At 43.4% G+C, this 27,950-nt stretch overlaps 1 protein-coding gene across 2 annotated transcripts; it reads left to right on the top strand.

The window, feature by feature from the left end:
• Window positions 1–19,073: 19,073 nt before the first annotated feature.
• SLC25A4 (solute carrier family 25 member 4) lies at window positions 19,074–27,083 on the top strand. Of its 2 annotated transcripts, XR_013225183.1 has the most exons (5): window positions 19,074–19,268; window positions 20,672–21,158; window positions 22,826–22,966; window positions 23,364–25,389; window positions 25,507–27,083. XR_013225183.1 is itself a non-coding variant. In XM_077302247.1 (4 exons), exons 1-4 carry the CDS (start codon window positions 19,158–19,160, stop codon window positions 23,519–23,521), a joined length of 897 nt encoding a protein of 298 aa, XP_077158362.1. In that variant the 5' UTR covers window positions 19,074–19,157; the 3' UTR covers window positions 23,522–27,083. The 2 variants fall into 2 exon arrangements, 1 of the variants encoding a protein (XP_077158362.1); XM_077302247.1 differs by having other exon boundaries at window positions 23,364–27,083.
• The last annotated feature ends 867 nt before the right edge of the window (window positions 27,084–27,950 follow it).

Genomic DNA, 27,950 nt, shown 5'->3' with positions numbered 1-27,950 from the left:
TGCCATTATAAAAGAATTCATTGAAGAACAAACACACACACACACGTATATATATTTGCCTTTTAGAGTAGCAATCCCCACCCTGTGGGCTGCGGACCACATGTGGTCCTTCGACTAATTGGAGGTGGGCCGCGAAAAACGCCTTCTCCCCCCCCTGGCCCTTTACTTCATCCACCCCCCGCCCTTTACAACACACTTCATTGTTGTGATGTGTCTGTATCTTATTTTGAAGGGATGTTTAAACATTACCATAGCGATCAGAGAGGGCAGTGGTTGAGAGTAGAGGAGTAAACTACCCCCCCCCCACCGGGCCTCAGTAAAAGGCTTTGAGTGGTCCCCGGTGATAAAAAGGTTGGGGACCACTGTTTTAGAGTATACTTCAAAATCAGTATTTTCATTCACTATATTCATATCCTTTCTTCAGTAGAAAGGTGGGACCACAGTTTGCATTGGTATAAACAGTTAGTTCTTACTGACTTAACCAAAAAGTCCCAGTCACTGCAAACTGTGAAAATGTGTCCTCCTCCTCCTTCCTACAAGGAACACAGAGTCTCCAAGATACAGGGTTCTTTCTTTTTTTTAAGAAGCTTGCTTGAGAACATTATTAAACAACCATGAACATGAATCTAATTCGTCCAGGACTCTCCCATCTTGTTGAACTTGCAAATGCTTCAAATTTTTGAGCACACTGAATTGGGCTGAGACATGGTGGCACTTTCCACCACCATATTGGAAGCCACCATGAAACACCTGCTGCAAGGTGCAGGGCCAGTCACAAAACTTTGGAATCTAATTTCCACAGCTCTGAGCTAAACATCCCCCTGTGACTGAGGCAGTTCCTTTGAGGCCCATTATGCACGGAGTGGAAGGTCCACATTTGGGGTGGAATGGTGGTGGCTAAATTCACCAATTATACATGCCGCAGGCGGCAACTGGGCACAGAGTCAACATATGCTGCCGAAAAAGCCGCGTTAGCGAGATGTGGAAGAAAGTGGAGCTTCCCGGTACCAGGGTGCAACCAGAAGCAGGTCTGGAGCATCCGCGTGCATAATCAGATACTCTGGGTTTTGCCGCCGTTACGTTCCATCCCGTGCGTAAGTGGTTTGCTTTGCTTCTTCCTCTTCCGCGTTCTCCATGCCGCCGTTTCAGCGGCCATGCATAATAGGCCTGACTGAGCACTCCCTGCATGTGCAAAATCAGTGCCTTCAGGGCTCTTCTAAAGCATAATGGAGGCAGAGGAAAGCTGCAGTCAGCTCTTTATTTTGTTGTTGGGTTTTACTTTCCTGTACAGCAACAGGGAACAGTTGCCGGGCATGGAGGCACAGGAAAGTTCTTGCCCAGGCTCTGGGTGCACAGTTGTGACATGTCCACCTGGGATATGCTCAGTGTTTCACTAGTCATGCTCCATTCAAGAGCCTGTGGATTTTATCCCCAATATTTAAGTTACAGGGAGGTGCTGCGGTTGTGCTGCGGCCGTACAATGGTGACAATGACAGGTACTGTAACTTAATGTAACAAACTCTATATTTTGGGTGGAAAGGTTGAGGGGTCGTCTTATACGCCCAGTTGTCTTATACACCGGCAAATACGGTAGTTGTTAGATCTTTCTATTTGGGTGCCTGATTGGTCATTTTTTCCAATCCCCATTTCTTCTGATCCTAAGATCCCTCTCTCCAAACACTATTTTCCCCTGGATATTTGAAGTGGGTATTTCTGAACTGTGCTTACAGCAGGGGCAGTGTAAGCTTTTCAGCATCCAAGAGCACTGACTGAACAGATACATTGCAAGGTATTTATTTACAGGCTTGGCCAGACTGGTGTAGTAAGACTACATCCAGCCTGAGCACACAGGCGCAAGGATGCCTCGCGTTGCCAAAGAAATAATAAAAGACAGACAAACTAAAGGCTGAGCACTAGACAGACAGAAAGACTAAATGTGCTTTTTTCTCATGCAAAAGGAGAAAAAATTAGATGCAAACTTTACATTTAAAACTGCATTGTCCCCCCTTTTAATCTGGCCACCATCCGCGTGGTGATCTGGATGTTAGAGAAGAGATGAATGGGAGACATTGGCAGGGATTGAAGCTTGGGGATGAATGTGGAAATGTAAAATGGATGTTTCTTTTTTCTGGCTTTGAGTTGACTGTTGTTTCTGTCTGTTTTTTGAGAACTGATCCAAGGGGACAGGGAAGTCAGTGTGGGCGGCTCTGAGGAAGGCCCTCCTCTACAGCTGCAGCTCAGCGGATTAGGAAGCTTCATCCACAAGGCTACATTACACAAGTAGCCTTTGAACAAAAGTCATGGATACTATTAATGATATGGTAATCCTTAATCGAGCTACCTCCCAGTAGTGATTATACTGACATGGGAAGAATATCTAAGTCGTAGAGGCAGCCCATAACAACACTGCGCTATTGTTCACCCCAGGCTTGACCACAACTAACTTTTACCAGCATCTCTAACGTCACCTTCCCCCCCCCCTGAAACCACCACCCTGATCCTAGATCTTTTAAGATTTGCTTCTTTTTTAAAGCAAGTTCCCACACACATTTAGTGTCGTCTCAAAATTCATGCTGCCAAACGCATCAAGAGACCATTTCTGCCCGAGACCAAAGACCACACAAAGGTTAGTTCTGTAGGTCTCAGTGAAGATGTTTTAATTGGCTGACAAAAGGCACCAGCAGGAGTCATTTGACTTGCAAATGGAAGGGAATGTCTCTTGGACTTCAGATGACAGTCCTAGTTAGAAACGTTTGGCTTTGGTTTATATCTATACCAAATATCCTCCAGTTAACATTTCTAGCATGAAATGGGGAAAGGGGATTTCAGAGGACAATATGCGACTTCTCGGGTTTACACCCATTCATTGCTTAGTTTGCACCCGTTTGTTAGTAGTTGTACCCCTTTTGGTGGCTGTGTCCCAGTCTTCCCCACCTGTCCTTTCTTGTACCAGGGACTGTGATCCTAGCCAATCAGGGATCACATAGTAAATGTGGTAACATCATGCAACATAGCTTAATCAGAAGAAGAAAAAGAAAAGAAGAGTTGGTTCTTATATGTTGCTTTTCTCTACCAGAAAGAGTATCAAAGTGGCTTCCAATTGCCTTCCCTTTCCTCTCCCCACAACAGACACCCTGTGAGGTGGGTGAGGCTGAGAGAGCCCTGATATCACTGCTCAATCAGAACAGCTTTATAAGTGCTGTGGCGAGCCCAAGGTCACCCAGCTGGCTGCATGTGGAGGAGGAACGGGGAATCAGACCTGACTCTCCAGATTAGAAGTCAGTGCTCCTAACTACTACACCAAGCAGATCTCACTATCATGAGATCAGTTCATGATAGCATAAAGCAATGTCCTGCTGGTCTGGGTGCTAGAGAAGGAACTGTGCTGTGAACACTTGTGTTATATTTCAGACTCCCGTCCCCAATTGGCAAAAGAGAACTGAGGAAAGGAAATATTTGTGAAATAATAGGGAAATGAATCAAAAGGGCCATCATTAGGTTAATGGGAATGACAACAGGGCGAATAGTAGTGATGATTTACAATAGGAAAATAAGCACTGGATGGAGGGAAAGGGTTAAGTAGCAGAGTCTTAGTAAAGATTTCTTGTAGAACTTTAACTCACCAAACATAATGCACACTCCTATACTAAACATGTTATGAAGAAATATATTTGTTGAAATCCATATGATTCTCTTCAATCCATTATATCTAGGTACTAAATTTTAAATGAATATGAAAAAATTATGACAAAAAACCCATATTATTTTATCTGCATAGATGTAGCAAAGAACAGAACATGAAGCCAATATAAAGGCAACATTACAAATTTCTTTTAGGTTAATAGTAAGTCATAATAGTCATAGAAAATTAAGTCATTCAAAACTAATTGTAAAGACACTTGGCATCTTTTCCTTTAAAAAATCATATATTGCTTCTTATAGTCCTTTTGAAAGATTTTCATTAGCTTCTTCAATTTGCAATTGAAAATATTTCAAATTGAAGGTTTTTGGAGCAATTTAGCAAACTTCTTACATGTACAATAATTCCAGTTCACAGACAGGTATCCCATTTGAACAAGAAGCATTGTGTTCAGCATAACTGAGCAACCAGTACATAAAATGGAAACGAAGGATAGCTCTGATGGGTCATATCAGAGTTCCAGAACATTTATGCCTATCACCCCCTCCCAGGTTTACACAACCACCAACCAAACCCAAGGGATCCTGGCAGTGGCATGGAGGTTTGGCTTCCTCGTTCCCCCCAGTACTTGGTCCCCAAAGCTTGCCTATTCCTTAGCTCCTCTTCAAAGTAGTATGAAACTTCTCACAATATCACCAGTTTATGTTTGAAAAGACCCATGAATGTCTCTTGCCATTGTCTCACCTCACCTTCTTAAACATCAGAGCATTTGGGTGGCTTTAAAAAGGGAGGGCTGCCAGATCCAGGTTGGAAACTCCTGGAGTTTTGGGCATGGAGCCTGGGGAAGTCAGGGACCTCCGTGGAATGCAATGTCAAAGACTCCACCCGCCAAAGCATCCATTTTCTCCAGGTTGAAGAAGTTGTCGGAGAATGAATCAATAAATGAGCAAAACAAAATGATTCAGGAAGGCATTCTTATAAAGGGAGCAACGCTATACTGTCATAGATCAGCTCAGGAGGCAAACTCTGTTGAGACATGTTTCCCCCTCTTCCTTTCCTTCAGTCCCATCCTCACTGCAATTTGTTGTTTTGTTGGAGCCTTTGCTGTTAGATTCAAATGTTTTCGTACAAACGTTACCATGTTTTGTAACTGCCTTACTGGTTGACTGAGTAGTTCTGTTGTACTTACAATCTGCCTGTGAGAGAGGCAGACTACTAAAATTATAAAGTAATGCATATCAATTATTTAGTTCTCCCATCTACTTTTATCGTGGAAGAAACATCACACATAAGTATGTATGCAGCAATAAACAGCTGCTTTGACAGTGCTCCAATTATTTTCACATGCTTTGTGGAACCATCACTGTGCCCTAACCACAACCAGGGTTTCCTGGATTGTTGGGAGCTAATTCATTTTTTTATGTATTTTTTTAATTTGTTAAACATGTATTGAGTGATATAACCTTATCTGGTCATGTCAACAACCCCCCAAATGATGGCTCTGGAGGGGGTGGGAAGGAGAGGGGCTCCCGGAGGACATGGACAGAGCTCTGCTTCTCAACCATATTCTGCATGACCATGCCACTTCTGGGGTTTCTCAAAGCCTAAAGTATATTTCAGGGATTTCTCGATAGTAAAAAATTTGAGAAAGGCTGCCCTAACCATTCAAGAACAATCCATGAAACTGGATGCGGAATTCTGCAAATAAAATACCTGTGCTATTAATGTGATGATATTTGGGATATCTCATAAAGCAAACAATATAAGATATTTGTGAATGTTTCTTAATTTATGACGAGATGAAGAAGAAAGAAACCAATGGCTTTATAGCCAAGGCAGAGTTTTACATCCATATTGCAAACCAATTCCAAGAGCAGAAGAATGTCCAGCATGAACTGCATGTTGAAATATTTTGCTTTGCTCTGAAATACCATTTAAACTGTCTGAGGATGACGTCCATCATGCCTCTCTAAGCCTTTCCAAACAATTAAATGCAGAAACAGAACTTTTAACCTTTCAGTAACTTGAACTTGCTCCCGCACGTTATTGTGAAGCCTCCTCTGTAAAACAAAATTGACTGACATGTGACAAATTTAAACTGTCAAAGTGCAAACCACAAATCAAACATGGCTCTGAAGAGGAAAGATTTGACATTTCCATCTTCATCAAGAGGGGATTCTGTCAAGTAGCCGCCCCAATTCTTCGTCAGTAATCTGCACGCCAAACTTGGAGCAGACAGCAGTTAGCTGCAGTCACTCACGGAGTTCACATTTGGGTCAGCAGAACCCACAATACCCCAAGCATATGGCTGCCATTAACTCTTTGTTACTGCTCCGGTCCCTAAGATCAAGAGCAGCACGTGAATATCAGAGGTTAATCGGGGTTTTGATCGCTCCAGCTTTCTCGGAGAAAGAAATTCTGCCACAGAAATCCCTCCATTGGGGACACACAGAAATAGAAATACCAGCATACTGAAATGGGCTGGGATTGTCTGGCTATGAAAAGTTATTCATTACACTAAAACAGTGGCATTGCTGAAACTAGTTAACTCTGAAAGGCCTTTCATTTGAACTGTTTAGCATGAAAGAAAATGCAGGGGCGGAGTGGCGTTTTGGAGGGAGTTGGAAAAAGCTTCTTTTGCAAAGGGTTTTCATAATGGCCTTCCAGACATTTTGCATACAAATATTTTTAAAAGTGGCAGCGTTTATTCAGCGTTGAGAAAGAGTTTTGGTCAAAACATAATCCACAAAATACTGCCATGAGTAGGAATGACTTAAGCAATGATAATGAACAAGGCGTTCATTCACCATTTTGCAGGGCTCATAGGCACAGCTGGGTTTTGGGGAGGTGGGACAGGCTTCCCTTTCGGCAAGGCAGTGAAAGGGTTCACTTGTATAGCTGTGATTATTTGGGGGGGGGGGTCCCACCACCCCACTTACCTCCTTCATATAAATGAACCATTTGTACCAAACTTTTCTTCACCTTTAGTGTTGCCATTGACTATGGCAGTAATGCTACATTTAGCTGCATGTTTGGGGAAACAATTTGTGACTTCATATTTGCTAGTGTACAATTTTCCATGAAGGCTACGTTACAGTGGAGAAGAGATCGTGTTACTTCCTCCATTCATATCTTTTGTTAATTGGTTCTTTTATTTATATATTACATTTGAATTCCAAAATACTTTTGGGTTAAGTATGATGATACTCAGACTATGGGTCTCACAGAAGGGTCTCAAGGCCAAGAGTGGGGAGGGAGAGGAATGGGATTAGAGAATGCCCTGGGAAGCTCAATGGTAAACTGAGCTCTCACATAATATGTGGAACGGCAACAAAGCACAGCCTCTTGCTCAATAATACTCTCTCTTGCATATGTGTATGTGTGTGGCTCTAGAGCAGGGGTAGTCAAACTGCAGCCCTCCGGATGTTCATGGACTACAATTCCCATGAACCCCTGCCAGCATTCCATGGACACCTGGAGAGCTGCAGTTTGACTACCCCTCCTCCAGACAGGCAGAGTGGTGTAGTGGTCAGAACATCAGACTGTGATCTAGGAGACCCAAGTCCCATAGAGGCTTGCTGGGTGGTTCTGGGACAATCAGAGGTGCTCTGCTTAAGATACCGCAGAAGATTGCAATCAGAGGATAAGACAGAGGAAAGGGAGAATAATGTAAGCTGCCTGTGGGTCCCCATCAGGGAGAAAGGCACAATATGTTTAGTACTTAGACCTTATACATTTATTCAGTGTTAACTGTTTTATGTTGATCAGGGGCAGTGTAACATGAATTATTCCTGGATCCTGTTTCAATAACTGGCTTTTAAGAAGCCCCTAAGAGTACAGTAATGAGCCTCTTGTGGCGCAGAGTGGTAAGGCAGCGATATGCTGTTTGGAGCTGTCTGCCCATGAGGTTGGGAGTTCGATCCCAGCAGCCGGCTCAAGGTTGACTCAGCCTTCCATCCTTCCGAGGTCGGTAAAATGAGTACCCAGCTTGCTGGGGGGTAAACGGTCATGACTGGGGAAGGCACTGGCAAACCACCCCGTATTGAGTCTGCCATGAAAACGCTAGAGGACGTCACCCCAAGGGTCAGACATGACTCGGTGCTTGCACAGGGGATACCTTTACCTTTACCTTTAAGAGTACAGTATAACAGTTCATAAAATATTAACATGTCTAGACCTGTTTAAAAAAACACACACAGCAAAACTATTAAAGCTAACAAAAATGCAGTGAAGTAAAAAACTGAGCCATTATCCTGTTCTGTGGTAGTGTGCACCACTAGGGTTTGGTCAACTGTAGCATGTCTGTCTGTCTGTCTGTCTGTCTGTCTGTCCAAAAGGGTTGATTAGACAGGCGGCAGAAATGAACGGAAACAAAAAATACATTTTAATAGTTACATTAATAACAATAAACTGTTATTATTAAACAATTGCTACATAATTATTTAATATTACTATTAAATAAATTTCATAGTAAACAAAAATAGCAATTAACTATTTGTTCCTAATTATTGCACTTTGTTAGTATTAACATTTATTTATACTATCATTAAAATATGAAAATTAGTTTTGACATTTGTTTTTAGTCTGGTTTTCTTTATTTTTATATTTCTAGAGCCTGTCTACTCACCCTTTTGGCTATCTAACCTGCTTCCTTGGGTTGGATTCTGTCCCCCCCCCCCACTTCATATAGTACATAGTCTTTATACATACAGACATATACAATAGAGGTGTGTGTTGAGAATAAATGTTGTGCAGTGGTTAGAGTGCCTGACTGGAATCTGAGAAACCCATGGTTCAAATCCTCACTCTTCCATGGAAGCTGGCTGGGTGATTTTGGTCAGGAACCCAAAAGTTAAGCAGCAAGTCTATATTAAAATTAAAATACAAATATTTATTACATATGGTGGCATAAGAGTCCTGAAACAATATTTTAAAAACATTTTATATGCAAAGCAGGAAGGCATTCTTGCAAAGGGAGAGTGATGTAGTACCCGGCCATTTGAATTACAGGTGTCCTGGACTGGGGTTTCTATAGCACTTATAGATTCATAGAATCAAAGAGTTGGAAGGGCCATACAGGCCATTTAGTCCAACCCCCTGCTCAACGCAGGATCAGTCCAAAGCATCCTAAAGCATCCAAGAAAAGTGTGTATCCAACCTTTGCTTGAAGACTGCCAGTGAGGGGGAGCTCACCACCTCCTTAGGCAGCCTATTCCACTGCTGAACTACTCTGACTGTGAATTTTTTTTCCTGTTATCTAGCCTATATCGTTGTACTTGTAGTTTAAACCCATTACTGCATGTCCTCTCACTTAGGAGAGCTGTGATTGGATGCAAATTTGGTCAGCATCCTAAGCTGAGCTGGAAGGTGGAGTGGAAGACATGGGGCATCTTGATTTTCAGTCTGCATATGCTTTAAGAGAACTATAAAAGTTAAGCAGAATTAACATAACATTATGACTGAAGACACTGTATAAGCCCTGCTCTACCACCAACATACCCCTGGTGACATTTAGGGATGCCAGAGCTAGCAACCCTAGTGCCATTGATTTCTAGAATAATGCTGGAGCCATATTTGCATATCTAGGGCCTGAAGTAGCTCTTGGTTGCCCTATATATCTTCAGGATAGGCCAGCACACTGCTTAGCAGCCACCTAAATCATCTCAAAGGCAGGAGAGATGCTTCTAGTTTCAGCTGGGGGAAAGAAATCTGGAGGAAATGTCCATGGTTTTACTCAAGAGTGTAAACCAAGGGAAGGGCACGTATTCATGTGAGAAGAGATGCTGCTGATACGCTCCAGGATCACTTCTTTCCAGATTTAGTTCTGGGAATTTTCTTTTGCCTCACTTTTAGAGGACTTCAATTTTTAGAAATTTTGAAGTCATGGCCAAAAATAACAACAACCATCTCTTCAGGGGAGAACAGAAATTTTGAAGGAAATTGCAATCTATGCAATAATTTCCTATCATACCCAATTTTTCCTGCTTATCATAAAATGCATCGTGTGTAACTTAGCATATAAAATAGTATTAATTGGTATATGTATGGAATTTAATAGTATAAAAGCTTCAGGGTCAGCATGACTGTTTTCCATTCTGTGGTAATCTGGATGCAAATCTGAAACCTGAAGTTTAGAAGTCAGTGAAATTCTTTCTAGAACAGCATGCATAGAATTTCAGAATGTATAGCACCCAGTTAGGTCTTTTTCTCTTTTCATTGGCAATTTTGGGGGAGGGGGGTTGCAGGGGTGTGGGTAGGTAACATAAAATAAAAACACAAAATAAAATGTAGAAATATTAACCAAAATGACTCAGTTTGTTTACTTTTCAGGCCCAAACCACAAGCATTTTTCAAAGAATTAAACAGAAAAAAAAAATTAGGGGAGAATGAAATCATCAATATTGACCTTTTTCATCAAAATATAAGATTTCAGTTTTATTATAAATTTCTCTGGTTTACAACAAAGTTTCCCTCTAGAATTAAGGATGTTATTTATTAATGTTGTAAAAAAATCAAATTTTAGACTGGATTCATTATGCATCCTTACTGAGCAATGCCACAGAACTCCAGCAGAGTAAGTGGGGAAGTTTTGTTTTGAGACAATGTTGCTACATTGGTTAAGATCAGCTTGTTTGCCACTTGGGCAGTTATTCTTTTTCTCTTGAAATAATCAGTCAGTTTTCTTTAAGTAACTGATAAATTCGTTTACTTATTTAAATTTACAGTTAACAGCCATGAAGAACACCCCTCAAACAGTTGACAGGCTGTTCTTTTTTCATCTCAATTGATTAAATTGGAGTAGCAAACATTCATTCTTACTGAGGTAAACTTTGTTCATAACACACTTCTTTTTAATAGGGACACTGACTCTGTCTTAAACAAGTACATAGAAGCAGAGGCTCTCACTGACTGACTGACTGACTGACTGACTGAGAGATTCTGCTGACTCTGACAAAACATAAAATTAGAATTCTTCCTGCATGCAGCGCTTCTCCCTCCAATATGTAGAGTACCTGTATGCAAGGATGCAACTCCCCTCCCCCCAACAGTTCTATTTCTCGAAATCAATCCAATAAGACTTACTTCCAAGTATACAGGCACAGGATGGGTCTACAGCAGGATTTCGTGAAACGTTGGGGTTACTTGATGGTTCTGGAAGAGTTTCTTGAATGGATGGGAGTTAATTAATTTTTAATATATATTTTTAAATTTATTTTAAATTTATTAAATATTTATTGGGTAATATATGGTCATGCTTACTCCCCTCCCAAAATGGCCAATGATGGGCCTGGGGGGTGGGAAGGGGAGGAGCCCCAGATGGTCATGTACATAGCTATGCTTCCCAATCATATTCTGTATGATTGCACCACTTTTGAGGTTTTTCAAAGCTTGCAGAATGTTTCAAGGGTTTTTCAATGGTAAAAAAGTTGAGAAAGGCTGGTCTACAACAAGGTTACCTCTCTAGAATTTAACAATGCTATTTATTAAACATAATTTGCCAATTTTTTCAGTTATCTGAATCCACCATATATTCCTGCTATTGCTCAATATCAGCGTAATGTTGGATGAGTCGAAAGAAAGGAGAACAGGTGTCTCATACTTTAATACGTATGCAGAACAGGGAATCCAAACTCCTGAAAATCTTTCTTTTTTACATAATTGTTAAATTACAGGTAGAGCCTCTTGTGGTGCAGAGTGGTAAGGCAGCAGACATGCAGTCTGAAAGCTCTGCCTATAAGGCTGGGAGTTCAGTCCCATCAGCCAGCTCAAGGTTGACTCAGCCTTCCATCCTTTTGAGGTCGGTAAAATGAGTACCCAGCTTGCTGGGGGGTAAAGGGTAATGACTGGGGAAGGCACTGGCAAACCCCATATTGAGTCTGCTATGAAAACGCTAGAGGGCGTCACAACAAGGGTCAGACATGACTCGGTGCTTGCACAGGGGATACCTTTACCTTTACCTTTAAATTACAGGTGCCCCATCTATCATTGCTTCTCATCGGCTTATATTAACAATACTGCTATTTATTTAAACCATTGGTTAACTAAACATTTGAGATACACATACAAACACACATGCAAAACAAGGAAGTTCCTCTAGCCGAGATTGTACTGGTAATATTTTTGTCAGTCTCTTAATGAGGTCCAAGCAATGCTTGTTCTGCCATCTAGTGGTAAAAAGTTTTCTGCTATTATCAAAGCTGGCTTAATTTAAACATGAGACACATACTGTGGCCGCATGCTCAGGAAGCTTGTGGCCATAGTAAATTATAATAACACTTAGTAGTGTTAAAACAGCCATGTGTCAATGAAAGGAAGAGACAATAGATCCACATGAGTATTGTAATACAGGATGATAAAGCGGATCCTACCCATCTTATTCATTAAAATATATGTTTAGTTATTTCAAATAATTATATGCCCATCTTTCCCCTGATCAATGCAGGACTCCTTCTATACTCCTATTAGTCCTGGTTGGGTTCCTCCTTCATTTTTAGCCCTGATTTTGTGCCTCTTTAAAGCTACATTTACACAGAAATTCATTTTTCTTCATGCCAAGCAACATTTCATCTGCTTTGTTCCTTGGTGACCAGCTGCCATTAAAGGCAGAAGTCAGCAGAACTATTGATTCCTCAAAATGTGAAGCTGAATCAAAAAAGGAAATCTGTTGGCTGACTAATAAATGTATTTCAAAGTCCAAAAGTTATTTTCAAAGTAATTAATTATTCAAAACCACTTGAAAGTAATCAGATGTTCAAAGGTTAATAGAAGTAATCAAAACTGGGTCCCAGGTAGAGTACCCATTTTCCAGGAAACCTTCCTCAGGGATGACTTCCTACAAATAATAATGATAGTATAATTTACAATTTATATACAGTAAGGTAAAGGTAAAGGTATCCCCTGTGCAAGCACCGAGTCATGTCTGACCCTTGGGGTGATGCCCTCTAGCGTTTTCATGGCAGACTCAATACGGGGTGGTTTGCCAGTGCCTTCCCCAGTCATTACCGTTTACCCCCCAGCAGCAAGCTGGGTACTCATTTTACCGACCTCGGAAGGGTGGAAGGCTGAGTCAACTTTGAGCCGGCTGCTGGGATTGAACTCCCAGCCTTATGGGCAAAGCTTTCAGACGGCTGCCTTACCACTGCGCCACAAGAGGCTCATGCGTGTGTTAAGTGCTGTCAAATCTCTTCCAGCAACTGGTGACTCTACAAATTAAGGACTTCCAGAATGGCCTAAAATTAACAGCCTTGCAAACTGAGCCACAAGAGGCTCTTCTTTATACGCAGTAGTAATCCACAAATCTTATACAATTACATATATATAACCAACCTCAGTTATGGTGATAGGTTTAAATGATTGAGTCATGCATTATTATCTGTCTGAAATGAAATAAAAATAATAACAGTCTGTATATATATATGGAAAGTTACAATCACAATTAAGAAAGTTGATACTATAATAATATAGAATTAAGAATTAAGAATAAAGAATAAACATACCTCAAGGTATCACACAGCCCACAGCATAATGGGCTTCATTCATATGTATGCCTAGTTCAAAAATAAACTCATAGATGTTTTAAGCCCTGTTACTAGCAAGCAGGTTCAAGACAGGTGTTCCCAATGAATTAAATTAAAGAGCTCCAATGTATACATTACTACAATTTCTCAAGTAGTCATTTATATAAGTTGTTTTTGTTTGTTTGTTTGTTTGTTTTACAAAAAACAAGATAAGTCCCAAGAAGAGTTCAGGCCATTGGGACAGATGGTGTCAAACTGAAAATAAAAAAATAAAACATTTGTGTTGTAGCAAATATTGTTGGTGCTGCTACTAAGAAATTGACTAGGAGTGATGGTCTCAATTCCAAAGAAGGTGAAATTGTCCAGTGAATGATCATGTTTAGTCCAATGGGAGACCAACGGAGCACCTTGGATTCCAGATTTTGGACATGTGTTCCATTATTCTTGTTTTTAGAGGTCTGGTAGACATGCCAAAATATATCCCAATCCACACACACATTTAATCATGTAAATTACATTTTTTTGAATAACATGTAATGAAATCTCTAATCATGACTGTAAATTGATTGGACTGTGTATAATCTGAGGTTTCCGACATAAATTTGCAAATGGAACATTTCACACATTTGTGATTACCCAAAGGGAAGGATGACATTTGTGTAGGTGCCAAAGAAGGGGTTAAGAATTCTTTTCAAGTCCTTCAGAATACTTCATTTATTTGAATATAAAATTACATAAAGAATAATTTTTGGACTTTGAAATACATTTATTAATCAGCCAACAGGTTTCCTTTTTCGATTCGGTTTGCCATTAAAGGCAGAGCAGGAAGAACAGGTGGCAACTTCATTTGTACTCTAGTGCAAGTACCTCTATATCAGATCTCCTTGGTGGAATAGGTAACCCTGCTGCTTCCAGCCAAAAGCAGAGCAAAAGACCTGAAGTAAATAAAATATTCATTCAAGTCACTTTTTATGCAAGATCGAGAGATGTGACTAATAGTGTCACGTTAAGCAGACAATTGACTTCAGAAATAGTTTTTGGTACTTGGGAGCCCCCTCCCCCCATTAATATCAACATTGTGATTCATGCCTTCACCATCAGCTTGCTCGATAGCTGGTCATCAGAAGAAATTGAAACGAACCAAGACTGCCAACTTGGCTTTGAGAGCAGCAGGATGAAATCTGGAAGGGATGAAAGGTGAATGATACTGAGAGCTAGCATAGTCTGGTAGTTATGAGCAGTGGACTCTAATCTGGAGAGCTGGGTTTGATTCCCCACTCCTCCTCCACATGCAGCTAGCTGGGTGACCTTGGGCAATGCACAGTTCTCTTAGAGCTCTATACAGCCCCACCTACCTCACAAGGTATATGTTGCAGGGAGAAGAAGGGAAAAGTGTTTGTAAGCTACTCTGGGACTCTTTCGGGTAGTGAAAAGCAGTTTATAAAAAACACTTCCTCTTCTTCTGTTGCAGAATCACAACATGTGGTTGTCCTGTTCTGTTTCAACATGCCAGGTTACATTCCAGATGCTTACTGCTGAAGTCACACATGTGGCTGCTATGCTTCAAATAAGCGACAAAAGGTTCATTTGACAACAGATTTCAGGGTGTCAAACGGGTTGCATTAATATACATGTGCAAACATCCTGCTTAATGAAGATTGTGCAGGAAGTCACGATCTCCACGTTTCCAAACAATGTAGAAGCAGCATTTACTTTTTCTCTCGTGCATACACCACAGGGCCATGCAGTTATGCACACAATGTCTCTGCATTTTGAAGTGGGAGGGAATTAAGTAAATGAGGCAACCAGACATTCTAAACACAGGCTGCATCCACCCAGTGAGGGTTCTCTGTAGTGCTTTCAACATGGTGAAAGAGAAGGGGAGAAGAAATTAACAAGAAAGAGCTACACTGTCTACATAAATCTGGAAAGGAGTTGGTTTTAATTCTATTCTTCCAACACAGAGGGCAGAAAGCAGTGACAGCAAAGGCTGGCTGAGAATGATACAAGGAGTCTCTTTTGAAATTTGCTGGAGGGATTATATTACCATGAAGGTTATTTGAGGTCACTTGCCTGGTAACTGAGGTCGAATCCCGTTGCTACAATCCCTGCCCAGGCAGCATGCTTTCCAGGCCAGCCAGGCAGCAGACGGCCTCAGTTCTGGCTTGCACCCATTCTGATAAAGCCAGCCTGCTTCATAAGGCTAATTCTAAAATAAGTTTGAGATCTGCAGGGCAGCTCAGTGGAAGTAAAGGCAGGTAAATAAGCGCCCCTGCCTCTATGCAATTTAGTCACTTCCAGCATGGAAAAGGCACATGCCTCCTACACTTGTAATGGATGTGGAGAACTGATCTTACTTTTGTTACCTCTACATGGCATGTGGTATTTGCACTTCCAACAGAACTATTACCTAACATAGAAATGTTGGCCATTATCAAAGTGCTAAAAGTAGCAATTTGCAACAGACTTCAGTGTCTGTGTGCCATTTTGGTACCTATAGCTTTCCTCGGCTCTGCATCGCCTATCCTAATTCCCCCTTCTGTACAACTGGCACAGAAGCCAATTTTCTCTTTGGTTAATTCCTCACATCTCTCCATCCTTTCTCCAAGGAGCCTAGAGTGATATTCAGTCACCTCATCCCCCCCCCAAAAAAAAAACCTCAGTGTGGGACTGGACCAAGATCTCTTAGTGAAAGTGAGAAAGCAGAAATTCAGATTCAAATTAGTCCAACCCACTTTCAATATTTCTGGCTCTCTTTCCCCACTAACATAAACTCAGGGTGCTAACTGCTGCACCTCTTTTCTATGGTATTTTCTCAAAATATACTTACACAGTCTGTCTAATTCTTTCTCCTCTGAACCTGCTGTGGCATTGCTTGTGCAGAAAATTTCACCCTCAGCTGTGAAGAGATGCCATCCCTAATCTGTTTAAGGGACCAATATTCCAGTCTGATAGCCAACAGGAGAAACGGTTTAGAGAACAAAGTGTTCAGAGGTGCCAAGCTTTTATTTTCAAAATACTAGGAGGGAGAAGGAGATGATGCCATAACAGTGTCTGGCAGGTGACAGGCAGAATTTGGGAAGTTATGGAATGCGAGAATGTCTGAAGGATTATGCGTGGAGCTGGGAGGCAGATCAATAGCAAAACCGCTTTGCTGAACTAATTTGGCTGACACTAAGCTGGCAAGAGTGTAGATTTATTGGCGAGATCAGCAAAACAATAAACAGTTGGCATCAGGATCCCTATGCAGGTCTTGCTTGAGGTACTCAAAGTGAAAACTGTAGCAGCAACTTTTAGCACCTGACTTACTGGGTGCAGGGAGGGACGTGAGGTTTTGTGAACTGGGGCAGTTGTTGTTTTTGTTACACAATTAAGGAATCCTGAAAAATCTGGATTTCTGATCAAACAGTGAAAGTTGTGCATGCATTTACCTATCAGCATGTAGAATCAATGCAATGAACATGTGTCCTTGCTACCGCAATTCTGTATATCCCACATGTCTTCTTTGAATACCTTTAGAACCTCTGAAAAGGGCTAATGGGTTTGTATTTTTACCCCATCAGCTCCCCATTCACACTATGGTAAGCAGCAGCTTGCCTGTGAAAATGTTTGTTGAGGAAATAAAACAGACAAAGGGTGGGGGAGTGTCTCTTACGACACCCACCGACCTGGCCATGTCAGCGTCATGCACCACTGTACACAAGCCCATCCTGTGCACACTGCGCATTTTGGCTCTGCATTTTCTGCTGCCAGGTCCTGTGCTCCTCCAGCCGCCTTCCCTCCTAAAAATGATATCTGAGTTCCTGTCACATGCCAAGGATGACCTTGTAAGACTCCACCAGGAGGTCCTCATGACATCTATGGGCAGAGGGAAACTGTCCCCATCTGAATCTTGTTCAGCTGAACATTAAAGCCACCATGTGGCACTGGCAAGGACGTCTAGAGCTCTACCCCCTCCCCCCATCCTAATCCTGGCCTCAGTGGCTTAAATGGGGACACATATTTTAGTGACCACATAAGCCAATTAAATGTTTATCTTATTGATGTGTATTGTATCTTATTGATGTGTATTATATAAATATTATACTGTATATGGATTTTGATAGCCTGGGACAGGTTCTCACATTTTTCTGTTGGTGCGCTTATGTTTTTTCATGTTGTAATTCAATTTTTAAGGTAAAAGTGTAGGTCTGCACGTGAAAAGAGCCACAGGTCAGTGGTAAAACTCATTTTCATGGGGAAGGTCCAAAATTGAATTCCCAGCATCCTCCACTTAAAAGATCTCATTAGCAGAAATGGGAAAGGAGACATTGGAGAGCAGCTGCTAGCCAAAATAGGAAACAGTTGGTGAAAAGGACAATGATTTAATGGTGAGGCACTTAAAAATGCTGTTCTTTTCTTGGACATGCGGTTTGCATCTTTACTTAGAAATATGTTAAACGGCATCTCATTCACACACACCATTTAAAGAGTTCTTCACTCCCCCCTTTCTCACACACATTTGCAAAACAGAAAGGTAATTGTAATTGTACATGTTTCTAAGCTTACTAATATTGATACAGGAAGGCTGATTTACAATCACGTTTCAACTTTCTTGCACTTTACAATCCATATGCAATTTCAGTCTAAGTTAATGACACATCCCCAAGAAAGTGTGCCTAGGATCACAGTTGGAAACGTTTCCCTCCATCCCATCTGGATCCGGGGGTAGGGGCCTGACTTTCATTAATCAGCAGCAGGGATGTCATCCTCTGCACATGCTCCAAGGAACACTTTTAATCAACATTTCATGATAAGTAAAGCAGGCTGTCCTGGCTCCTGTTTTCTGGGTCCAGTTCTGTGGGCAAGTTGGCATTTGCTTGAGACACGGAAGTCCTGCCAGGAACAGAAATGATAGTCACCTGAATGAGAGTCACACTTATTAGGATTAAATCCTGTTTAGTTCAACAAGGGATATTTATGGAGTCTGGGATCCTAGTCACATAGGTGCATGTAAATATCTTGTCTCTCCTGATCTTGATTGCTGAGGCTTGCCAAGTCTCCTGGTTAGTATTTGGATGGGAGACCTCCAAGGAAGTCCAGCGTCACTGTGCAGAGGCAGGGAGTGGCAAGGCACCTCTGGAAGTCTCTTGCTTTACAACACCCCCCCCCCCCGGGCACCAGAAATCATCTGTGTCTTGACAGTGCTTCTCCCACCACCTCCCAGAATATCTCCCATGGCCACCCTTGAGGTATTACTCATTAGCATGTCTAACCATTGTGGAGTGAACCACTGACACACGCCTGCATTGTAATGAGCTGCCTCCATGTGTGGGGAGCATCTTTCCATCGCCATGTTTGCGACTCGCACCATTCTGCACACTTGGACAATGCACTTTCGATGCGCTTTTTACAGCTGGATTTCCCAGTACAAAACAGCACTGAAGGCGCATGATCCCACGTGCGTGGAATACTGCTGGCCTCGCACTGGGTGATTTCTGGATCCAAATCCCGGCTCCCCTTGAGAGGAGCACCTACCTCGCAGGGGGCGTTTTTTGTACATGCTCTCAAGTAGGAGCAGCCCCCCCCCTCCCACCGGGTCCCCGGAGGGCGCGACACGGGCGAGGAGGAAGAAGCGCTCGGGAGCTCCGCTTCGAGGCCTTCCCGGCTGTGGCGAAGGCTTCAGCGGCCCCCGGCCCAGGTGCCACCCTGTGCTATTAATACAGCGAGCACATGCCGTGCCAGCAGGGCGCAGATAACTTTCCTTTGCCCTTGCCGGCGTCCCTGGCCGCAGGGTGTCCGTCGAGGAAGCGCAGCACGCCGGCTTCGCCCCGGGCCCTCTCCCAAGGGGGTCCCAGCCAATGTCCACGCGGGTCAGCCCCCGGCGAGCCCCTCCTCTTATCGCGAGACCCGCGGGGGCTATAAAGGGATTCCGGCGGCTGGCCACCGGGGGACTCCGCTGGGTGGGGAAGTGCCGGGCGCGCTGAGGCGAAGAGGGCGTCGAGCGGGCTTCTCCCAGCATGGCTGACCAAGCCCTGAGCTTTCTGAAGGACTTCCTGGCTGGCGGGATTGCCGCTGCCATCTCCAAGACGGCGGTCGCCCCGATCGAAAGGGTGAAATTGCTGCTGCAGGTCAGGAGCATCGCGGCGGGGCAGCTCACGGCAGGGGGGGTGGGCAAGGGGGCGGGTGGGCAAGGGGGGGCAGCTGGTAGCTGAACATGAAGGCGTCCCTTGGCCCTATTGAGTTGGTTCTCCCGAAAGTCCGTGACAGAAACTTGTTGAAAGTTGACACCTGCAGCTTTGCGGGCATCAGCAGGCGTCACTACGAAAATGTCAATGAAAATAGCTTTAAATGCAGCCCCCCCCCCCCAATGTGTTCTCCAAGGGGGGGATGGGACATTCCTTGCGGGAGGCGAGATGTAGAACAGTGACGCGCCAGAGTTGCTCAGGCAGTCTAGTGTGAGAGGGGCACATGCTGCAAGTGACTAAATATGGAAACCCCACTTGGTGGAGTTCTGATTACACAAGACCAGCACTGCTCTTGCCTCCCCATTCTGTTTATAGAACAGGCCGGCAAGAGCACCGGGATGGGGAAGAAAGGCCATCAAACCTTGGGTGACTTGCTGGTTCTCTCTCTCTCTCTCTCTCTTTGCTGGTGATTCCCTTTAGGAAGGTGGCCACTGATGGAGCAATGGGAGCCAGGTCTATTGAACCCAATGGGGTTTCTGTATAAGCCTGCACAGGACTGCACCTTTATTCCACTAACTCAGCCTCATGAACATGGCATTCAAAGTCCCAGTTGAACACAGTATTTGGATTTATCAAGGAACTTTTCTGCTTCTAAACCAGTCAGGGCTATACATCTGGCTTTCTGGCTTGGTAGCTAAAGGGAGGTCATTTCAAGGACTTGCAGTCCTGAGCCAGGGCCAGAGGAATGGAAGGAGACCAGCTACTCTCTGCACCTGCCTTCTCTACAGCAAAGAATATCACCCTTATTGGGTCGTTTGTGCCACCTTGGCAAAACTGGTGTCTGAAAAATAGAAGCAATCAAAATTGCATATCGTAGTAATTCCTCAGGAGGCCAGAAGGGAAACGGTCAAGCTGAGTCCTCCTTCCCATCATGATGCTCATGGAGGTGATTTCAAGTTCTGATTAACCCCCAGAGATGTTTATATTAACCCCAAGAGATGATGGTCAAAGACACTGAATTCTGGACATATGCAGAGCCAGCAAATAGGGCACTGAGGCCATGGCACTGGTTTCCAGAGGTTTGCTATTAATAATGAAATGAGTTGTAATCCTTATTTATCATCTGGCAGAGTTACACATGGGAAGCTTACAATGATAATGCAGACAGATTGGGCAATCCCTCTAACTACTAATATCTGAGTTTTCAATCCTCCCAATCGTACCTGGGGAGAGTACAAAGAGCTCTGTCACATCTCTGTGGAAAGCACAATGCTCCCTTTCCTGTAGTGACCCCATTTCTCTCTTGCCCCTCTCTTTCCCTGCTCCCCCTTTTCTTCCTTCAACAGGTTCAGCATGCCAGCCAACAGATCACAGCCGATAAACAGTACAAGGGAATCATTGACTGTGTGGTGAGGATTCCCAAGGAGCAGGGCATCATCTCCTTCTGGAGAGGCAACCTGGCCAATGTCATCCGATACTTCCCCACCCAGGCCCTCAACTTTGCCTTCAAGGACAAGTACAAGCAGATCTTCCTGGGGGGCGTGGACAGGCACAAGCAGTTCTGGCGCTACTTTGCAGGCAACCTGGCCTCTGGGGGAGCTGCAGGAGCCACCTCTCTCTGCTTCGTGTACCCTCTGGATTTTGCCAGGACCAGGCTAGCAGCTGATGTTGGGAAGGGGATGAACGAGAGGCAGTTCACGGGGCTGGGCAACTGCATTGCCAAGATCTACAAATCTGACGGCCTCAAGGGTCTCTATTTGGGATTCAACGTCTCGGTCCAGGGCATCATCATCTACAGAGCGGCTTATTTTGGCGTCTATGACACGGCTAAGGGTAAGGAACGGGTGGCTCTGATAGGAAGGGGCAAAAGGCAGCGTAGACTCTGCACTGGCCCAAGTGACACTGATCTGAGAGACGTCATAAAACATTTCAGCACGGTCCAAAACCTGGACTCTCCCTAATTGGATGGGTTGATAATTTTGTAGACTTGAGATGAGGCTAGTGTTAGTTTCCCCTTTCTAGGTTGGGTGGAGAAGGGGAAGAATCATAAAAGTATCACCTTCTGAGGAATCCAAGCTGAACTGTTATAATGAGTACTTTTTGCATGGTGTATAGCAACCTGATAGGAGTATGTGACCTTTGAAACTGAGAAATCATAAGGGGTTCAAAAACTGAATAATTAGGAGTACTTTTATTTGTTGGTGTAGGAAAGGAGATTTTTTTTTAATGAATTAGATATCTCAGCAGATCTTGCACTATCCCGTGAGTTCCCAGTTTCCTTCAACAAATGCTGTGCCTTGCTTAGTACCCCATCATGGAGCTAAAGTTTCTTTTGATTTGGAAAGTGCAGTAGGATAGAGGGGCAGAGCCCAAGAGACAGCCAGCCTCCTGTGGTGCTTCAAGTCAGTGTGGTTGGGACTGCTTGGCTCGGATCTTGACAGTGGGGCCAGCTATGGGTGCCAGCTCACCTACTGACCACAGCATTGGCAATGCATAAAGAGGTCATGGGGTAGTGCTGCTGGTGCTGCTCGTCAGGTCTCAGTCGAGTGGCTTCTGTAGCATTGGCAGAGTTTAGCTCTGATTGCTCCTGGCTGCTAGTGATGCTCCAGGGCAGACCCTAGGGATGGGCATGAACCAGTTTACAAGTCCAAATCTGGCACAAACTTGAACTAGTTTGGAACCCCCTAACACCCTGGCAAGTCTGTGGCAAGCCACGGCCAAGAGAAAAGCGGTATGAACTGGTTGGTTTGGTTCAGGAAAATTTTGGTTTGGTTCAGAGGCCTCACCAAAACCCAAACTGAATCAGAAGTTTTAGGTTCATACCCATCCCTAGCAGTTGACAGTCTGACTTGAATAGGGTATCCTAAAGATACTGGTGTTTCTCTGGCTGAGCCCATTTCTTGATGGCCGCACTGAGTTGTAAATATCTCACTGTAGCAACAATTCTCCAGGAGTGGTTAGTTATTGCTGGACTTGAACTGCAAAGACTTTAATTTGAATCCCTAGTCTACCCTGGAATTTACTAGGTGAATCTGGGGCAGTTACTGATTCTCATATTAGTCAGATTTCACAGACTGCCCATGAGGATACAGTGGCATAACCTCCTGGAAGCTGCCTTGAGAATCTTGGTGACTGGGTGGATTGAAAATGTTTTTGACTTGGCAGCTTTGGTCAGAAGAAGTGTAGACCTCTAACTTTGGTAGGATTTGGAGCGTTAAAATTTCTGGCACTGGTGACTATATAAATGACCACTTTCTAGTGAAAGCTGTAAATTCCAGACACTGGGAAGAGAACTCATGGTCAATTATGCACTCCTTTGCCTTCTGGATGAGTGAAAGCTTCTGCCCTAACACAATGGAGGTCTGCTCCAGGTGTCACGTAAGACAAGTTACTCTGAAATCACTGGTACAGTTTGAGCAAGACAGCAATGGCCAGGTGCTTCTGTGAACTGTTTTTCCAGTTTCTCCCTAAACCTTTGGGCAATCTACTCTTGCTTTCAGGGATGCTGCCTGATCCAAAGAATGTGCACATCATTGTGAGTTGGATGATTGCCCAGAGTGTCACCGCGGTAGCAGGGTTGGTGTCTTATCCCTTTGACACCGTCCGACGTAGGATGATGATGCAGTCTGGCAGGAAAGGAGGTAAGGAGATAGCTCTTTTAAATAATAATAATGATAATAATGATAATAATGATAATAATAATAATAAACAACTGATTTATTAGTTGAAAAGTTCTGAGGTCAAGATAAGTTAAGACACTTGCAGACTGAGTTTTTATAAGATATAAAAGTACAATTAATGCAGTGTGGTGATTTTCTAGGTGTGTAACCCATTGGTATTTGTTTCAAATTCAGTATTTATGGACAGTAATTTCTCTCAGTAGCAGATGGCGGTGACCCACTTGAAGACTTTATCTGTATTTGGGGCTGAGGGGTGGGACATTTTATTGCAGTATAAGTTATAAGAAGGCTAGAGAGACTGAGAAAAATTTTGCTCTTGAATACAGACTGACTGACTTGTTCACAATGTTTCCCACAGCTGACATTATGTACAAGGGCACAATTGATTGCTGGAAGAAGATCGCAAAAGATGAAGGAGGCAAGGCTTTCTTCAAAGGCGCCTGGTCCAATGTGCTGAGAGGCATGGGGGGTGCTTTTGTATTAGTCTTGTATGATGAGATCAAGAAATACGTCTAAGAGAATCAAAAGGCTCAGTTCAGTCATTCTTTTTTAACAAGTTCAGGTGATTTAATCGGCAACTAAACATTTCCTAGGGAAATGGAGATGACTGAAGTAGGTCAAACCCAGTTCAGAAATCAGGTTGATGCATTGTAAGATAGGCAACCGTTGCACATTAGATCAATTGAAAATTTTGTATGGAAGATTTAAGTGGCCTGTGTATATACATATATTTAACAAATATCTGCAATATATTCCTGTGTTTTAAAGTGCTTGAAGACTGCTTGTTGCACCATACCTAAAATGAAAATGTGAATTCAATAAATATTATTTAAGTCAAAAAACAAACAAACAATTTCCCCCTTTCTCCTATGATGATAAATTTTCTGCACAGACAACTTAAGAGAAGTGTAGCATTTGGAACATGAAGAATTTAATATTTAAACACAAACAACAACAGAATCCCAACTTTAGAAACATATGAATGGCTTTAGAACTATCTGAAACCAATGCAGAGAGAGATCTTGGGGTTATGTGGATAGCTCAATAAAATTGTCAACCAATTTCACAGCAGTGAAAATGGCAATGTCTATGTTGGGGTTTATCAGGAAAATGACTGAGAATACAATGGCAAACATGGTAATACCCTTGTACAGAGCTATGGTGAGGTCTCATTTGGCCACTTCATGCAGATCTTGTTGCTGTATCTCAAAAAGGACATCTCAGAATGGGAAAACTTACAGAAAGGGGCAACCAAGATGATCCAAGAAGGTGGAGCATTTTTGCTATGAGAAAAGGCTGGACAGTTTGAGACTTCTAAGTTGAGAATGAAGCAAGCTAAGGAGAGGACCTGATACAGGTTTATAAAATTACGCAGGGGTTGAAAAAAGAGGATAAAGAGAGCTCAGAAAACCCAATGAAGTTGATGGGACAGGAAAAGGAAAAATTTCTTTTCTCAATGAGTATGGAATTCTCTGCCAGGGAAAGTAGTGATGTCCATGTGCATAGATGGTTTTAAAAGGGGATTGGGCACATTTGTGGGGGATAGTTCTCTTAGTGGCTAGTAAATATCTTATAAATATCTGAATACCAGCATTAGGAGACACCATCAGAGGAAAGTTTTGGCCTTTTAGGCAAATCTAGTACGGGGAGCCTCCATGTAAATATCTGATTATCTGTAACCGCTCCCGCGGTATTAAATAAAAAGGTAAGGGCAATGTGGGAGGAGAAAGGGCGGGCTCTGTCCGGGATAAAAACTCAGAAGGCCCAATCAAGAGCCGCAAAGCGGCTCCCAATTGGACCCTCCGAGTGTCCATCCAGGGCCAAGCAGCCAATGGGGAGCCGCGCAAGTCCACCTACCTCCAAGTCCACCTACCTCCCTGGCTGCCTTCCTTCTCCCTTGCTTCCTCTATCTCTTCCCCCCCAACTCCCCCTCCCAATTCACCCCCCTCACAACTCCCCCCTTCACACAAACCCCTGTCCCCTCCAAGTCCACCTACCTCCCTGCCTGCCTTCCTTCTTCCCTTCCTTCTTTCCTTCCTGACTTTTTCTACTTTCCTTCTTGACTTCCTCTACTTCCTGCCATCTCTTTCTCCCTCTCACTTGCTCTCTTTCCCACTTCCTCTCTAACACACTTCCTGCCTTCCTTCCTCTATTCCTTCTATTCATCCCTTCACCCACCCCTTTCCCTCCTTTCTCAATCCCATCCCTCCTTCCCTTTCTCCATTCCATCCCTCCTTCCCTCTGATGTGGGGAGAGGAATGGGAAGGCGACTGTAAGCTGCTTTGAGCCTCCTTCGGGTAGGGAAAAGCGGCATATAAGAACCAACTTTCTTCTTCTTCAACCTTCCTTTCCTCCCTTATTCTTCCCTATGCTCTCGCGCACGGGTAGTCAACCTGTGGTCCTCCAGATGCCCATGGACTAACATTCCCATTAGCCCCTGCCAGCATTTGCTGGCAGGGGCTCATGGGAGTTGTAGTCCATGAACATCTGGAGGACCACAGGTTGACTACCCCTGCTCTAGCGCCCGCTGTATTTCAGCAACAGCGGGCTTAATTTCTAGTTAGTTCTATAAGAAAACATTAGGGGAAGGTCTTGTTCTCTGTGCTCTGGTTGCCGGCCCTTGCCATCAACAGGATGTTTGCCTCGATGGACTGGTCTGATCCAGCAAAGCCTTTTTCGTGTTCTAGAGATGGTTCACAAAAAAGAGTAACTGAATTTATGGATTGCAGCAAGATTCAGAAGACATTTTCCAACAAACATCTATGCTATCCACTCTCTCTCAATGGGACCTTAACTCTTTAGGATTCAAATACTACTAAAAAAATAAAAGTTTAATGGCATCCAATCCCGAGATCACTTAAGTCTGGAATAATGGAATGTAGGCAGAACATTTTTGGGTGCTCAGAAACTCTGAATTTATTATTCTCCTGAGAATTTTTCAGCAATTTATGGATGTGATAAGTTCCAAACTGGAGCATCGGACCCTGTAGTAGATTTTCTCTATGGAGCTGGAGCTCTATTGACTCACATGGACCGTTTACGCACTGGAGGTTTCATGCTAGGCTGCAGGCTGGAGATTTAGTTGTGGCAGGTTGCCCCACCTCTTCCTGCAACTGCATGGGGGAGAATTTGGCCTGGTGCACCTCATCTGCCACCGATTTGTGCTCTTGCACAGGATCTGGGGCAGTGAGGTTCCCAGTGCATAAACGGTTATGGGGAGCTTTTGTGGCCAGCTGGTTAATCTTGTTGCATGATGACACAGGGCTTTTGAACCTCAGAGGTATTTTTCAGAAGCAGCACTAGGGATGCCAGTCCCCAGGTGGGACCTGGGGATCCCCTAGAATTATAGCTCATATTCAGACTAAAGTGATCAGTTGCCCTGGAGGAAATGGCTGCTTCGGAGTGTGGGCTCCATAGCATTAGACTCCATTGAGGTCCCTCTACACCCCAAAGTCTCCAGGAGTTTCTCAACCCAGAGCTGGCAACCCTAAGAGGCATGAAAACTGCTATTCAAGTAAAAAGTCCTCACTCAAACTCTGGGAATGTCTAAAGGTGGTAGGGTGACTCTTAAACAATTTTTGGTTCTTGCAAAAATCATCCAGATTTACTATATTGAACACTGGCAACAATAAAAGGCCTTCCAGATTCAAAGCCATCAGATTTGAGCTTGAAACTTGACTGCACTAAACAGATTTTTCTGTTGCATTTTCTTCTAGCATTGTAATAAACAGGATGTTTTAAGAATTCTGAGTCACACATTGATGGGAGAGCAGGCACAAGAGTGTTCTGCTAATCTAAGTGCCTCTTGAGGCTTAATAATAGCAATGTACAGCACATTCTAGTCTGAAACAAGATGTGAGCAAATTATGAGCTATTATGCTGATGCATAGCTTTTCAGCTGTCCTAATTTCTAGAGATCCTTCCCTAATGTCACATTAGAAAGCTCTTTGCTAATTAGGAACTGTAGACATTATTAGAAGGGGGTTGGGAAAGAATGTGTAAAAGCTGCAACCTACCATTTTTAACTTCTGTATTTAAAGAAGGACTTCAATAAAGAATGAAGTTATTTTTCCAACAACTTTTGCCTTGGGAGGTAAAGACAGATGCAGCATAGTGTGATACACTGTTATGACTGGACACCATCCACTTAAAGTTAAGTCCTTCCAAGACCTATTGAATTGGTGGGGAGTTAAGCAAACATGCATGTTCTCCCATTAAAGTCAGTGGGAATTCAGACAGCTTAATAAGACATTAGACCTTGTTAAAGTAACCACATCAGATACTAATATTTTGTTACTGATACAGTAACCATGGAAGAATGGTTACAAGCAGAAGGAGGTGACTGAATCTTACAATGAAGACAGAGGATTCTGTACCCCTTCAGGCGGTAGGTAATACAATTTTTTACGAGTTCCTTGTGTAAGGAAGGGTGAGGGGACCTAGGATATCTGTAAGAGGGGCTCATGCCAAGTCTAGTCCCTGCTATGCAAGGTTTTTGCTAAAATAATTATTTAGATCAGGGATTCCCACCTAGGGGGTTCTGTAGGAGCTCCAAAGGGGGTCTGCAGCCTTTCCCCTCCTTAATAGACTCCGCCACAAGCCAGGGAACCAGTTGCTTCTATTGGCCCCCCTCCTGAACATGAGTGAATTCTCTCATGGCTTTTGCACCGGGGAGTGGGCAAAGACTGCACACTTACTTCTGCCTTAAACTGTGTTCTGCCTCCCCCCCCCCCGCCCCAGAACTGTTAACTTCCAGTGATACATCACTTCTGGGGGCATGGTGGGAGGTGTGGCCAGCTGACATCACTTCTGGGGTTCCTTGAAGCCTGAAAAATTATTTCAAGGGCTCCTCCACCGTCAAAGGTTGAAAAAGGCTGGTTGTGGACCAACTACGCCCCTGATTCTAGGGAAGCACATGGCAACGCCAGCCTTTGTGGTCCTGTGC

This window comes from Paroedura picta, chromosome 10 (assembly GCF_049243985.1).
Source record: "Paroedura picta isolate Pp20150507F chromosome 10, Ppicta_v3.0, whole genome shotgun sequence".
NCBI classification, from domain to species: Eukaryota; Metazoa; Chordata; class Lepidosauria; order Squamata; family Gekkonidae; genus Paroedura; species Paroedura picta.
The sequence above is the reverse complement of the archived record's forward strand: the minus strand, read 5'-3'. Positions and strand labels throughout refer to the sequence as shown.

Bases quoted from the DNA above. Each gene is read 5' to 3' on its own strand.
- SLC25A4 (XM_077302247.1), top strand. From the start codon at position 19,158: ATGGCTGACCAAGCCCTGAGCTTTCTGAAGGACTTCCTGGCTGGCGGG. The intron at 19,269-20,671 runs GTCAGGAGCATC...TTCCTTCAACAG, and splicing joins GGGTGAAATTGCTGCTGCAG to GTTCAGCATGCCAGCCAACA. The intron at 21,159-22,825 runs GTAAGGAACGGG...TCTTGCTTTCAG, and splicing joins CGTCTATGACACGGCTAAGG to GGATGCTGCCTGATCCAAAG.